Consider the following 15144-nt stretch of genomic DNA (forward strand, 5'->3'; position numbering starts at 1 on the left):
TTAGTGTGTAACTGTCACCATCTGCGCACGTGAGAGGCACAGGGACGTGGATTGCTGACTGCGGACACTCTCTGTTTCTTTACTTGACGATGACTCTGCAGGCTGGTGCGCTCTGCTACTGCACTCTTTTTGTTTTACTTTAGCAAACAAACCAAAGATCGAATGCACTAAATTCCTTCTTTCGTGCGTAATAGCCGCGCGGTAAGGCTACGGTGACGCGTTTTGCCTTTCATCATTGAGAGCGGGGCAAGTTTTCAAAGGCACCGATGAGCTACTGTCGGAGTGAGACTTTGGCATCTGAGGGTACCTGTTGGAATTAAAATATATATATATACAAACGTTACTTTAAAGGGAAACTGGATCGGTCCGTGTTCAGTGGATTTTTTTGCGCCTTGGTGACCCTCTTGTGGTGTGGTATGACGGTGGAAACGATGTTTTCATGCAATACGAGTGCCATAAAGGACTGGAGCTACTTTCTGTCTCAGATATTGCCTTTGATGAATAAAACTACAGCCTCCGCTTTGTCGATGGTCAACATCGACAAGGCGGAGGCTGTGACGACCACTGTGGTGACATCCTTGCAGCCGGACGGCGCCATGAGCGCGAGTAATCCCCCTATCGACTCCAACCATACCTCGGGCATGGAGCACGTCTTTCAGTACTCGTACTCGGAGAGTGACCTGCTGTACACGGACTATCGGACACCGGAGAGAGATCCCATGCCTCTTCCCAAAGCGGTGCTCTATCTGGTCATGGCAGCGCTGGTAGTAGTGGCAGTGGCGTATGCGATAGTTGGACACCTGGTCAAAGATGTGGTGAATGACTTCGTCGGTATGTGGCACCTACTGTGCTTATATGTGTGTGTTGAGTGTACATTCAGTGCCAATGGGTTTACTATAAAGAGCGTAAAGCATGGAAAGGTGGTAAAAACGTTCATGTGTAATATCATTAGGGGAGACCGGGAATAGTTGTAACATTTTTCACATTTCTGTCTGTAAATTGGAGCTCTTTTAAGGTAGTGGATTCAAAATGTAATGCAAAGTATTTACATGTCTCTGCTATTAAATAGTGCAGCTATTTTCTCTGCAGCACAATTACCCATTGCCTGGTATGGCCTCAAACACAAAGAGTGAAATGTTACAATTAACCCCATAGTCTGGGTTAGTTGTAACATATCCTGGGGTGAAATGTAACACAATGAAATAAGGGTACTAACAAAACATTAACATGTAATCTTTGTTTATTCAACACATGAATGCACTTACATCCATTTATGTAGCTGTGTGTGTGTGTGTGTGTGTGTGTGTGTGTGTGTGTGTGTGTGTGTGTGTGTGTGTGTGTGTGACAGAATGCAGAAATCTAACTTTGAACATATTCCAACCCCCCAAAAAAGACAAATTATAAAATTTTCTGAAACTGAATATTTCATTAATTTTGGTTGGTCTTCCTCGAGTTTGGCCTCATTGGATCAGTGGGCATTATAACCTACAACTCTTGCACCAATTTTGAACATAACAATGAAGCTGAAAAAATGTAGTTGTTCACCAGCATCGCAATTCCATTACTTTTTATCATGGCTTACCTTGGTGAGGTTTGCAGAGTGCTTCAGAAAGATGAGGAAATCTGTTTCTTGCACCCATCCTGATTTATTTCCACTACCAGTACTTCCTACTGGTCCATCTCTGACACAGAGGTCTGCATAATGTATGTGTGGGAACACAAACAGTGAAGTAATTGTGTTGCCAATGGCATTAACCGCATATACAAATGCGACCAGTGAACCTCTCTCTGCTGATGTCGTTGCCCCAACTTGTTTAATATAAGTTAAAGTAATAGTGTGGTAACATCTGCATTATTGTTACAACTGACCCAGACTCTGATAGCCATGAACTAGCTAACATTACAGCCAACGGCTAAAACACTAGCACTAAAGACTTACATAGAATATATCCCCATAGACATACAAATAACATAATTTGAGTTTGATGAGTTTAGCTGCAAAGCAGATAATGCTATTAGAAATTGAAATAAAGTAGAAAAACTTACTCTTTGGCATACAAATTACTTTTTTTCGTGTTAAATTGTCTGTGTTTGACGAAATGTGCTGATTTTTCACATGTGATAGCAGAACTGAATTGGGCATGCACAGGATGAGTCACATCATTTGAAACTTAGCCCTGATTGGAGAAATTGGAAGTGTTACAACTGACCCACGTTACAACTATCCCCGGTCTCCCCTACATGAATTTGTAAAAATAAATAAGTAAATAAATAAATAAGTGAGACTAAATTATCTCTAAATGTCAGTAAGACCACTAGAAGCCTTAAAGAACTGTCCCTTGAGCCCCCTTTGAGAGTCACTTTTCCTTATTCTAGAAGAACTGCTGCTTGAAAGTGACACAGCAGCGCAGAAGAATCAAAATATCTTAAGGAATGCATGAAGGAAGTGACTTGGGGACTACCTGAAATAGCAAAAGTAACATTGTTTATTAAAGGAATATCTACAGGAGCTTTAGTGAGAGCACCCCCCGACACACACACACACACACACACACACACACACACACACACACACACACACACACACACACACACACACACACCCCAACCCCCCAAAAACAAAAAATCCTAAATGATTGTAATGCAGATGTACAGTAGCTCTGCTCTCCTAGCCATTGACCTTGTGGAGGACAAACCACTGTCTGACAACTCAAAGCTGCTGTGTTTTTGTTTTTTTTTTCTATTTTTGAGGAGCTTCCTGTGACTGATACATAATATATGAAAGAATGAAACAATGAGTCTATTTTTAGGGCACAGACACTCAGTGCTGTCTTGATCTGATAGTCAGCTTCTTCCATTAAATTGTTTAAAGAAAAATGCACTTAGTAACTAAGTGATCAGGACAGAGGAGGATATTAATCAAGCAGCAATAGGGGGCCCTAAGGGGAGTATAAAACACACACATATATATATATATATATATATATATATATATATATATATATATATATATATATATATATATATATTGGCCTGGGTATGTATGGCTAGTGAAGCTGAACTCAGCTTCCAAAAAAATCTGAATAATCACAGTTAATTCATGATTTAATGTCTGTGTACAGTTCCTAGGGCCAGATAGTTTGGGTAGCTTTATTTCCATTAACTAATGAAGTCATAATTTAAAAACAGCATATAAAAATTATTTATGATATAATCTGGATATTATTTCTTTCATAATCTGAATGCTAACATAATTATAATATTAACAATAATATGTATCGAAAACCTTTGACTTTTGGGTTAAGCGTGTATGCTTAATTTCTTTCATTAATATGGTAATATTTCTTCTAGAAAAATGAGCACAACTACTCTTTTCTTGTGATAATTTGTCTTGCTGTAAGGAAAATAGTTTGCAAATGTATATTAAATTCATATCTATACACTATAGCTATCACTTTCTTTTGTCACAACACAAAACATGCATCACCATATATTACTATTTTTATGTACTTTTTGTTCTGGTATTTCCCATCACAAATAAAACAGGTATTATTCAACATTTATCACTTTTTTCTTTGCATCCTTTGTATGCATTTTAAGTGTCACGAATTATACTCAGTAGTACAGCAGAACTGTACTGGTCTTCAGCACCACAGTGGCCATGTTGGTGTGTTTTCATTACCTTTTATTATACCTGTTGTGTTCATATGATTTCTGTCTTTATCATTTCATAACACTCAGAAGGTAGTGTGCGCCAAATCTTACACATTTGTTCTGTTGCTCACTGTTTGCAGGTGGAGGCAGGTCGATTGTTGGGGAAGGTGACGGTACAGACACCAGTGAACCAGGTAAAAAAAATGTCCACATGGGTCACACGCTGCAGCACTTAGATTTGCCACAGAGACACGCTGCCCCTCCTCTCTGTCTCCTTCACCTCACCTGAACTGTTCACCTTCACATGAACATTCAAACTGACACACGTGCACTAACACAAACAGAGTGTTTGGCCTCCTGGGTATTTTGCTGAGGTGTAAATGTGGAGAATCTGTGTTGTGCAGACATTTTCCTTCTCACCACGGGAAGGTTAAAAAGACTACAAAGCCTCACAGATGCTCTCAAATTTGTCCCATTTCACATCAAGCCCATCATAGCATGCAATTACCTGTTCCACGGACAGCACAGCTCTTGTCCAGAGTCAAGGAGGAATGTCAAATTTGTTCTCTTTTTTTTTTTAACTAAAGCTCCAGATTTGCAAATTTGCCTGGAGAAGCGCACATTTTAAATGCTTTTTCATATTAGTATGGTAGAGTCCAGCTTGGTAAAAAAAAAGAAGAAGAGTCTTTTATGCTTTTGTAGCTAGCAGAGGCAGTGATACCTGCTCTCCATCGGTAAAGTTCATGTATTACTCTGCGTATTTAGTTTCAGAATGGTGTTTCAAATTGTAAATTGTTAAATGTGTTCTTCATTAAGCACATGGCTTTACCCCTGACTTCAGTAAATAAGTACTTAGCTGTCAATCTCTTGTTAAAAACTCGTCGTTGTGCATCAGTCTTACTTTTTTTAATATGACATCTTTTGGTGCTAGCAAGCACACCAGCACCAAAAAAAAAAAAAAAATGGTGGGTTAGTGATATTGGGCTAGCTAATATAAAATGTGTGCTACCTGGTGGCTAGCTAAAGAACATAAAAACAGCTACAGAGCATAAAAACAATTCAGGAATTGAATTGAAAAATTGAATTGAAAATTCAAATTTAACGGGAACATTTAGGATGAGCGTTAAATTGCTCTCAAAAAAAGTGCATATTGAGGGTCATGAGCAGAGATAAACACCATCATATAAGATAAGCATTAAGAAGCCTACAAAAACACACTAGAATTTAATCAAGAGAACATTTAAGATGCTGTGGGGTTTGGATTACTCACTATGAAAAAGATTTAATCCTTAGTTTAATGACTACACTAAAATCTTAGTCAAGCTGACAGACTCTTTTCTGAAGTGTTCAAATATTTGCTGTTATGCTATGAGCTGTAGTGTACACTATGGGTTTTTATTCAATCTTTGCTTAAAGACATGCTGCACACAAATTTTGATTGTGAAGTCACATTCTTACTGACTAGTGACTTGTGATTGATACCAGGTTAGTCAATGAGCTACAGATATTTCTCCATGGTATGACCAAGATTTACAAAACATATTTAATGTTTTATTCAGAATGCCCCAAAATTCACCATGTGGTGGTTTTAGGATAAAATGAAGGTTTAAAGCACTCCTGCTTGTGACTTTATTTTTCTGACCTGGAAGCTACGTCCATATTTTATACCGTCTCTGGTTCACTTTTGAGAATTCAAATACATTTCACTTACTTTGTCAGGTTTTAGTTGTCTGACATTTCAGCAGTTAATAGTACATAGTATGATGGGTTAAATTTGCATTTTCAAATTACAAACAAAAGTAACCCATTAAATAAAAGTTTTCCAATAAAAGACTTTTTAATGGAAAATGCATCAAAATAGTAAAGGTCTTGTTGAATTTCAATATATAATCAAGATAATATTTACAAGGCCAAAAGGTCTTTTTTTTTTCTACAAGTCTCACACAACTTGATTCACAAGCTTGAACACGACAACTCAATAAAGAGAGGGAAATGTCTTAAAAATATGAAATAAATATTTCCTCTCCTGTGATAAAACTTGTCTCTAGAGCTCCATCAGTCGAGATTTGACTCAAAGAAACATACTTTACAGTATCTGTATTCCTCTTCTCAGGTTCATGACACTCTGAAGTCTCCTTTCTACAGTTCCACATCTCTGCTCAGCTGGGATTTAAAGTGATGATGTATATCATGCTAAAACACTTTTATCTAACCACATATTGCGATGGATGCAGGATGGAGGTTTCAGTATCATTTGTGCAAATTCTTTGACATATGAATAGGAGGAGCTGGGGATAGATCCACTGACCTGATTGGTAGATGACCCACTCTACCACCTGGTCCACAGCTACCCTGCTGGCTGCTAAAAATGCAGGGCTTCCAAATAACACCTAAACTGCATCAGTTCAAAAATAGGCTTAGAATTTATTGATGATCAGATCAGATGAATCTAAATGTGAATTTTTAGTGTAGCATGCTGTTGGCTCACTTTCAGTTTTTCTCTGTCACTTTGCAGCAGAGTCTGAAATGCATGATTTAACAGGGGAATCTATGGGTCTGAGGAATCCCGCCCTGCCTTCTTTCTGTTCCTCACACTCACGACTGTCAGCTATAATCTCAGATCCTAATCTGACAGAACAATGATTGATGGGTTCCAATTCAAAAAGGCTCCACCACACATGATGGGGCTGCTGTGCAGTAGACATCTACCCCCAGAAACAATTTTATGGTGCTTTGCCTCTAATGGAATTACAGAGGCTGAACCCATCACGACTTTTTGTTAGATGAAGTTTACAGCCTTGTTCAGTGCACATTATAAATGCTCAGCATGCTTGTTTTTGCCCCGTTGCAGAATGTATGGGTCTGCAGTTTATGCTTCCCTTCCACAAAGCATCATCTGTGATGGTTTATCATAAACTAACCATGGCATGAAAAGTGCTTATTAGCTTCACTTACATGGAGAGTTCAAGTTTCACACCTCTTCCTGTGAAATTCCTGAAATTGGGTTTTGAAATTACAATAATAAACACAGCTGTATTTCCAGGATTATTTAAGTGGGATGACATACAGCAAGCCGTGGGGAGGGGATAGCAATTTGAGGTTGGAATTTGGGGATGGGTCGAGGAAATAAACTACCTAAAAAATGAAAATGAAAGACCTTGTGAGTTTTTATTGTTAACATTGAAGTGTCAGATTGAATAAACTCACCTTGAAGGGTAAAGGACTTAAGGAATGGTAGGTGGTTAGGCATAAGAGTGGGAATTATTTAACACTTAGCTTAGGAAAATTATTATGATATTATGTTGATTAATATATTCTAATTACATCCAAGAAAGTTTGTGTAAGGGTCTGTAAAAAACAACCATTGATATAAAGTATACCCGATGCATCTGTGGCTTGTAGAACCACCTTTAGCAATATTAACTTCCATCTCTCACATCATTGTAGGGGAATTTTGGTCTGCTCTTCTTCACAGCGTTGCTTCACTTCGTTGAGCTTGTTTTTACACGACTCTCTTGAGGTCCCACCTCTTTCTGTCCCTTTTCTTTATCTTTTCCTCTTATTCCTTCTCTTTTTTGCCTCCCCTTTCTTTTTCTAACCTGTCACTTCTCCCCATTTGCTCCAACCTTGTATGACGCCACAGATACTAATGTGAATAATAAAAGAAAGAGAAAAGGGAAAAGACTTAGAAGAGAAGCCTGTAGAGAGCCTATAGACCTCCTCTTGGCAAAGCAAATGTGTATGCCACAGCAGGCCATTAAGACCATGATTCTGCTTGCTAAAACTGCCAGACATAAGAGGTTTATTAAAACAAACAAAGAAAAAAACAGAGAATATGTTTATATTGAAAGGTTAGTATACATTTTTTAACTGAGTATTTATCTTTTATTTGTATTTAGTTAATTGCAATTCTGAGCTTTTTTTTGGCTTGCAAAGAGATTATATTCGGGAACTGGGTATATTTTTTAGATTCTCTTACTGTGTGCTCAATTAATTCATGGATCTTCCAGGAATAGTGGTGATTGAAGGGATTGTTCAGTAGGCGGTGGTTTTGCATGTGAACATTATCTTCTTCGGGGAATGTTAGGTCAGTAGCCTAAGTGACAGTATGACGTACTAACAAGTACAAGTGAGCCAATTTGAAAAATGCTGAAAATATTACCTGAAGTTAGATCAGTAAGATCCCTAATCCTTCCTTGTAGTACAGGTATCTGCTTTGAACTGATGCCTATCAAAGCAACACTATGACTGTCTCTATTTCAGACTGGGTGTTTGGCTCTCGCCGTGCTGCCAACCGCAACAAGACCGAGGTTAACTCAATCACCAACACCATGAATGAGATGAGTGAGAGGCCCCCGCTGGTGGAAATGAGCTACATATCCCTGAACCACACCAACCATCTGAGCTCCAACAGACAGGAGGAGGTAGTGGTCACCATAGATGAGACACTACAGCAGCAACCTCCAAACACTCCCTCTGGGACTTAACTGCAACCTTCTGATCTTCACTGAGAGAAATCAAGCAGCATCTTTGCTTGCTTTTTGTGTTAAAGTGGATTTACAAGTCTGACACAAATGGAAGCTTTATCCACTGTTTCTTCACCTGCAGGTGGCTGTGTAATGTTGGGCCAGAAGGTACTTGGAGGCATGAGATGCTGATGTTTGTATGTGACTTGATTCTTTTTGGCTGAAATGACAGATGAGGGCAGCTACAGCTTGTTTGGACAAGCAGCCGGAGAGACAACTGTTATTTTTTCATGCTTAGTCCTCATCGTGCCAACCCTTTTATTTCTCTAAGTTACCCCTCATCCATTTAAAATGAAAACACCAATGCAAACAATATTTAATCGCTCTAGATATACAACACATGGTGGTCAGTGCTTATTGTAACATTTCTGATAGCAAAGTGAAAAACTTCACCCTCATGAGAACAGTTAGATTAACACTTTTGTCATTTTCGCTGAGGCTGCGAGATGAGGTTTTGCATAATCTATATAAATTTGTATCTCTTTCTATATGATGATACTGTAATTACCAAAGGCAAGTCTATCCCTAAAGATTAAATAAAATCATTTGGTAGCATCATGGTATTAGCTTGATGTAAGAGGAAACAAGTGCTAAGTCACCTTCAAGAGCTCTGATTATACCTGCTGTCAACTCTCAAAAAATGTGCATTGCTTTTAATGTCATTATTGGTTACATGTCACATGGAATGGCTTTTGTCAAAGCCTTTATTTACCTTTATTACCTCACTGTTAAGGGCTACATACTGCTGCTGATGACACTGCTCACAGACACAAATAATGGGGCTTATTTCTCCTTTGCATGTGGTCCTTATCCTCTGCACACATGGATCTACTATAAACAGTATCTTTGAAGGGTCTGTTCTACCTGAAAGTACTGATGTTAGAACTCCAATTTTCTCTCTCATTTATAATAGGTTTGAATAAAAGGTTCGAGGAACAGGCGTCTGGTTCACATCAACAAGATCTTAGTTTGTCCCTTCCCCAATCTGCAAGACTTTTTTTTTTAAGAGTCTTGTTCCTCAAATATGTTAATCACACTGATCTGTGAGTGTAAAAGTGGAAAACAGTCTGCAAAAAAAAAGCAATAAAGCAAACAAACAAATAAAAACCCATGCTCTTTCATTTTTTACCATGCTGTTAATCGCTGTATTCCTTTCGGATCATTGAATAAATACTCATTGGTAAAAGTATTTGTTTTGGGTTTTGTGCTTCTTTAATATTTAATATTTAAGATAATAAAAAAATCTTTTTGTTATATAACAAAGACAAGTATCATATTATGAGTGAACATCCATATACATGCACTCATACAGTGGGGCAAAAAAGTATTTAGTCAGCCACCGATTGTGCAAGTTCCCCCACTTAAAATGATGACAGAGGTCAGTAATTTGCACCAGAGGTACACTTCAACTGTGAGAGACAGAATGTGAAAGAAAAATCCATGAATTCACATGGTAGGATTTGTAAAGAATTTATTTGTAAATTAGGGTGGAAAATAAGTATTTGGTCACCTCAAACAAGGAAAATCTCTGGCTCTCACAGACCTGTAACGTCTTCTGTAAGAAGCTTTTCTGTCCCCCACTCGTTACCTGTATGAATGGCACCTGTTTGAACTCATCATCTGTATAAAAGACACCTGTTCACAGCCTCAAACAATCAGACTCCAAACTCCGCCATGGCCAAGACCAAAGAGCTTTCGAAGGACACCAGGAAAAGTATTGTAGACCTGCACCAGACTGGGAAGAGTGAATCTACAATAGGCAAGCAGCTTGGTGTGAAAAAATCAACTGTGGGAGCAATCATCAGAAAATGGAAGACATACAAGAGCACTGATAATCTCCCTCGATCTGGGGCTCCACGCAAGATCTCATCCCGTGGGGTCAAAATGATCATGAGAACGGTGAGCAAAGATCCCAGAACCACACGGGGGGACCTGGTGAATGACCTGCAGAGAGCTGGGACCAAAGTAACAAAGGTCACCATCAGTAACACACTACAACGGCAGGGAATCAAATCCCACAGTGCCAGACGTGTTCCGCTGCTGAAGCCAGTGCATGTCCAGGCCCGTCTGAAGTTTGCCAGAGAGCACATGGATGATACAGCAGAGGATTGGGAGAATGTCATGTGGTCAGATGAAACCAAAGTAGAACTTTTTGGTATAAACTCAACTCGTCGTGTTTGGAGGAAGAAGAATACTGAGTTGCATCCCAAGAACACCATACCTACTGTGAAGCATGGGGGTGGAAACATCATGCTATGGGGCTGTTTGTCTGCCAAGGGGACAGGACGACTGATCCGTGTTAAGGACAGAATGAATGGGGCCATGTATCGTGAGATTTTGAGCCAAAACCTCCTTCCATCAGTGAGAACTTTGAAGATGAAACGAGGCTGGGTCTTCCAACATGACAATGATCCAAAACACACCGCCTGGGCAACAAAGGAGTGGCTCCGTAAGAAGCATTTGAAAGTCCTGGAGTGGCCTAGCCAGTCTCCAGACCTCAACCCCATAGAAAATCTGTGGCGGGAGTTGAAAGTCCGTGTTGCTCGGCGACAGCCCCAAAACATCACTGCTCTCGAGAAGATCTGCATGGAGGAATGGGCCAAAATACCAGCTACTGTGTGTGCAAACCTGGTAAAGACCTATAGTAAACGTTTGACCTCTGTTATTGCCAACAAAGGTTATGTTACAAAGTATTGAGTTGTATTTTTGTTATTGACCAAATACTTATTTTCCAGGCTGATTTACGAATAAATTCTTTACAAATCCTACCATGTGAATTCATGGATTTTTTTTTCACATTCTGTCTCTCACAGTTGAAGTGTACCTCTGGTGCAAATTACTGACCTCTGTCATCATTTTAGGTGGGGGAACTTGCACAATCTATCTATCTACATACATATACATGCGTGTGGAGTTTATATAAGCAGCTGACCGTGCTGCTTATATCAGCAGCCTGCTAATTGCTGCTACATATTCTGTTGCTCATGTTATACCTGAAATAAATAAACACCTGATAGAAAATCAGTGTCTCTTTATTGTATTATTTAAATTCACACATTTATTGCTAGACAAGATTAAAAAAAATCTTCTTCTAAAAGAAGCTAATTATTTGATCTGATTTGACAGCTCACACATCACAGACTACCCCGGTCTGAATTTTTCATCACCCCAAAGCACCTTCTAAGTTTGAAGTATTACAGTCTTCATGTGTGCAGAGGACAATCCAGCTTTGTACTCATAATGCTGCTGAGTGTAGCTGTTGTCAGGGGCCACCCCCATTAAAAGACTGGATGACACGCAAGCTAATGAAAGGGCAGCAAGGCCTGCCAGGCACCCTGCCCGCTCAGGTAACCTTCTGTTACAAAAAACTGCCCCCTAGCTTGCTCTGTGGGACCTCCTGTCACCTCAGTGGCTTTGTCTTAAGAGCTGTCACCTTGCTTCATTAGTACCACTTCCCAGTGAAGTGCTTTCAACCTCACAACCAGCACCCCTGAATGTGCTACCTTTAGTGTCCCTTTCCTTAGAGAAGACTAAAGTTTGTATGCAGTACCTTGTACAATTCTTGAGTCACCCCTCAGTGGTTTAAATTTTGCCATAAAAATGGTAAATAGGTGCAGTAATTTATGTGCAAAGAAGAATGGAAATACAGTATAACTGGCAAAACCAGAGTTTGTCAGATTCTAATGGCCTAGAAAGTCAATATCTGGTATGACCACCTTTATACTTCAACACAACAGGAACTCTTTCAGGTAAGCTTTCTTGTAATTTCTTTAAGGCATCATCAAGAACAGTGCTCTGGGCTTTTTGAATGAAATTCACAGCTCTACTTTGGATATTGGCTGCTTGTTTGTTCTGTTCTTTGTCAAGGTGATCCCACACTGCTTCACTAATGCTTATGTCCAGGGCTGTGGGGAGAGCAGTCCACAACTCACAGTGTATATTATTCCATCCAGGCATGTTTTGTACCTCATTGGCACTGTGTTTTGAATCACTGTCACACTGAAAAGGGAAGCCTTTCTAGTTGGCAATACATGGTGGATCCTAATCTGATGGTACTTTTCTGCATTCGTAACTCCATTAAGCTCCTCAACACCACTGGCTAAAATGCAGCACCAAACAATGACAGAGCCACCACCATTCTTTTTTTTTTTTTTTTTTTTTACAGATAATGGACTGATTCTTATATTCAACCATCCTTCCATTAAGACCACTTCTGGTGAGGCTTTGACGAACAGTACTGTAGATGGATTGGCTGAATTGTCAAAAGCATTTCTCAGGTCCTGTCTCAGGTCTTTTCCGGATTTTTCCCTATTGCTTAAGGACATGTCTTCTGATACTGTTCATCTGCTGTAGATTATTTTTAAGGGTTGCCGCTTTTTCTTTTGCCCTCCACTTTTCCAGTTTCCTCAGTGACACCCTGCACACCAACCAAATATATGCCAAGTTTTTGGTTCATAGCTCTTTTGGAAACATGTTGCTGGTGCAAAATTACTATTTTATGCCGGTCTGTGTTATTGGTGGCATTTAACTAAAGAAATGAGAACAAAAAGTTTATTTTTGCAGCAGGTCACTGCTAACAAATTGCTTAAAGCTACAATTTAAAATGTTCTTTTCTAAGTTGTCTGTTATGTGTGGACACATCACTGGTCCATCACTTAAGTTAGGTATCTTTTTATGCTTGAGTGATGCAGAGAACAAACAAACATACAAACAAAAATAATAAGGTACAAGGACCCGACTAATAGTGAATGAAAAAGCAGCTAAAGTCCACAAAAAGACCTTCAGGAAGCCTGTTGAACTACTGCTCAAGACCACTTAAAAATGTCCAAAAAGTCTGGTGGAACATTTGCACAGTACCTTATTTTCTTTTCAGCTCAATTCCATTTAGCTTTATTCATATACCTCTTATTCACAACGACAGCCACCTCAAGGTGGTGTCTGAAATGACAGTTGTTCTGCCCTAATCCATTTCGGCCTGCACAGAATGTCCATTTCCCCCCTGCATGTGAGGACGAAGACATTTTTCACATCGACAGCATCGACTCATTGTTTGCTGTGAAGGAGAGAACAACACTAAATTATTGACAGTGTGAAAATGTCACAGACGTTCCTATAATACTTGGCCATTGTGAGCAGAAAAAATTTTATTTCTACAAACTTTGTAAAGAACAGTGTACATGAATGAGCTTCATCACAGTCGTTTGAAGCATTTCTAAATTTGAATTGGCAGCTATTCAAAGAGTAAAAAGGTGCAAACTGAGCACAAAAGGTCAAATCTACAGATGGCAGGTTGTGTTCTGGATCCACAGGTGGACAGAAATTACTACCTTTATGTGTTGGCATTTGGATTTACTGAATGCAACAACATCACCAGCCCCCAACCCCACCACAGTGTAGTAACTGTAAAAATGTACATAGTTTGAACCATAGATACCTCCATACAAATAATCACAGAGCGCACAGAAAAGAGAAGTGTTTGCAGGATAGTATTTTACTGGCTAAAAGGGGAAAAAACTGCCCCCAAGTGACCAAAGTGGTACAAAGCAAGGAGAAGGGAAAATCTGATCAATCAAAAAAATCAAAGACAGACAGTGGAATACTTTAAAAAAGTAACCAACTATTGTATTAGAGCTTTTGATTTAGATTATTTATTTTTATTTATATTTATTTAGGTTTTTATTTCATTCCATGTAATAACAATTCACCACAATTAATGGAAAATCTGTTGTTTTTTTTGGTTATTTATTGGAGTTTGTTGTATATACGTAGCTTCTTCCTCACACCAATCATTTTCCCCTTTTTGTTAAAAAGTTTCTTAAAGCTGCATCATATCCATCGATGAAGTGGTAGTTCTCTATACTTTCTTGAATTCTCATGTGCATATATTGTCTACTGTTTACAAGAGCCTTTTAAATATGAGCTATGGAGACTACCATCACCTGTCAAGGCAAACAATTTGATTGGGGTAAAGTATATCCAGTAAATGGCAATATAACCACTATAGCTCTTTCACATTGTCCCACAAAAAGCCAGAGGGTTGGATTTGAGAAGCAAAGTGTGCATAGTCTTTTCACACTGTGTAAAAGCTCTATTCTGTTGCCCCAATGCTCTCAGCTACAGATTTTACAGCACCACTGGAGGTTGATGTAAATATTACTGGAGCTGGAGCTCTCTTGGTTCAGGAAGAATGTCTTAATGTCTTATATACTCATATAAAAAGTTATCTGCTGACCAGTGTTATAGCTAAAATAAATAAATAAAATGCATCTAGCATGTCATTGTTTTGCTTATGTGTGTGTGTTTTTGTTTTTTTGTTTTTTTTTTGCCTTTGTGTTGTAGGTACTGTCCCTGATTCTGCATTTCATTTGTGCACTATACAGCTGGTATGAATGTGGAATTCAGTGAATGAATTTGAACATCATCAGCTTAACTTCAAATTCATCTCTGCTACCCTTTATGTAACAAACTCTGACCATGACTACAGCCACTGTGCGCTAGTCACACACTGTTCTTTGGTTTAAATCCATGCTGTTTTTGTTTGTTTTTTTGCAGCATGTTTCACAACTTGAAAAACACAATCGCACATATACAGACCCAGTATTTAAATACATGAGTACTTAAATATAAGCTTTACATTTCCAGTTTATCAAACACCACTGAGCAGTCCTTACCTTTAAGTCTAACCTCTCTTCTTCCTTTCTAGTTCTGGCTTTCTTACCTTGCTCCATGTCTAAGTAAATTTAACTCTATTTCTTTTCTCTCCCTGTGAAATACATGTCCTGACACAAAAAAATTACACACTTATGCTCACTCTTCTTCTGCATGGCTAGCTAGATGCTGAAGTACCACAACTTATGGACACCCACAGTCATTCCAATGTAGTAGCAAAACAAACAAACAAAACAAATAAATAAAAACATGCCCACTTTAACCTCTGACTATGGCACACAATTTTGCCCCTTTC

At 38.8% G+C, this 15144-nt stretch overlaps 1 protein-coding gene across 2 annotated transcripts; it reads left to right on the top strand.

Moving 5' to 3' along the window:
• Positions 1-282: 282 nt before the first annotated feature.
• On the top strand, positions 283-9307 carry LOC146555183 (uncharacterized). 2 transcript variants are annotated; one of them, XM_085251847.1, is made up of 4 exons: positions 283-831; positions 3795-3848; positions 7918-8078; positions 8263-9307. In XM_085251847.1, exons 1-4 carry the CDS (start codon positions 417-419, stop codon positions 8272-8274), a joined length of 642 nt encoding a protein of 213 aa, XP_085107973.1. In that variant the 5' UTR covers positions 283-416; the 3' UTR covers positions 8275-9307. The 2 variants fall into 2 exon arrangements, with proteins under 2 accessions (XP_085107973.1, XP_085107972.1); XM_085251846.1 differs by having other exon boundaries at positions 7918-9307.
• Positions 9308-15144: the final 5837 nt, after the last annotated feature.

The sequence above is a fragment of the Mchenga conophoros genome, linkage group LG17, assembly GCF_057382185.1.
Source record: "Mchenga conophoros isolate Kocher_MC1m ecotype Shallow Benthic linkage group LG17, M_conophoros_male_GT1.1, whole genome shotgun sequence".
In the NCBI taxonomy this organism is placed as follows: domain Eukaryota; kingdom Metazoa; phylum Chordata; class Actinopteri; order Cichliformes; family Cichlidae; genus Mchenga; species Mchenga conophoros.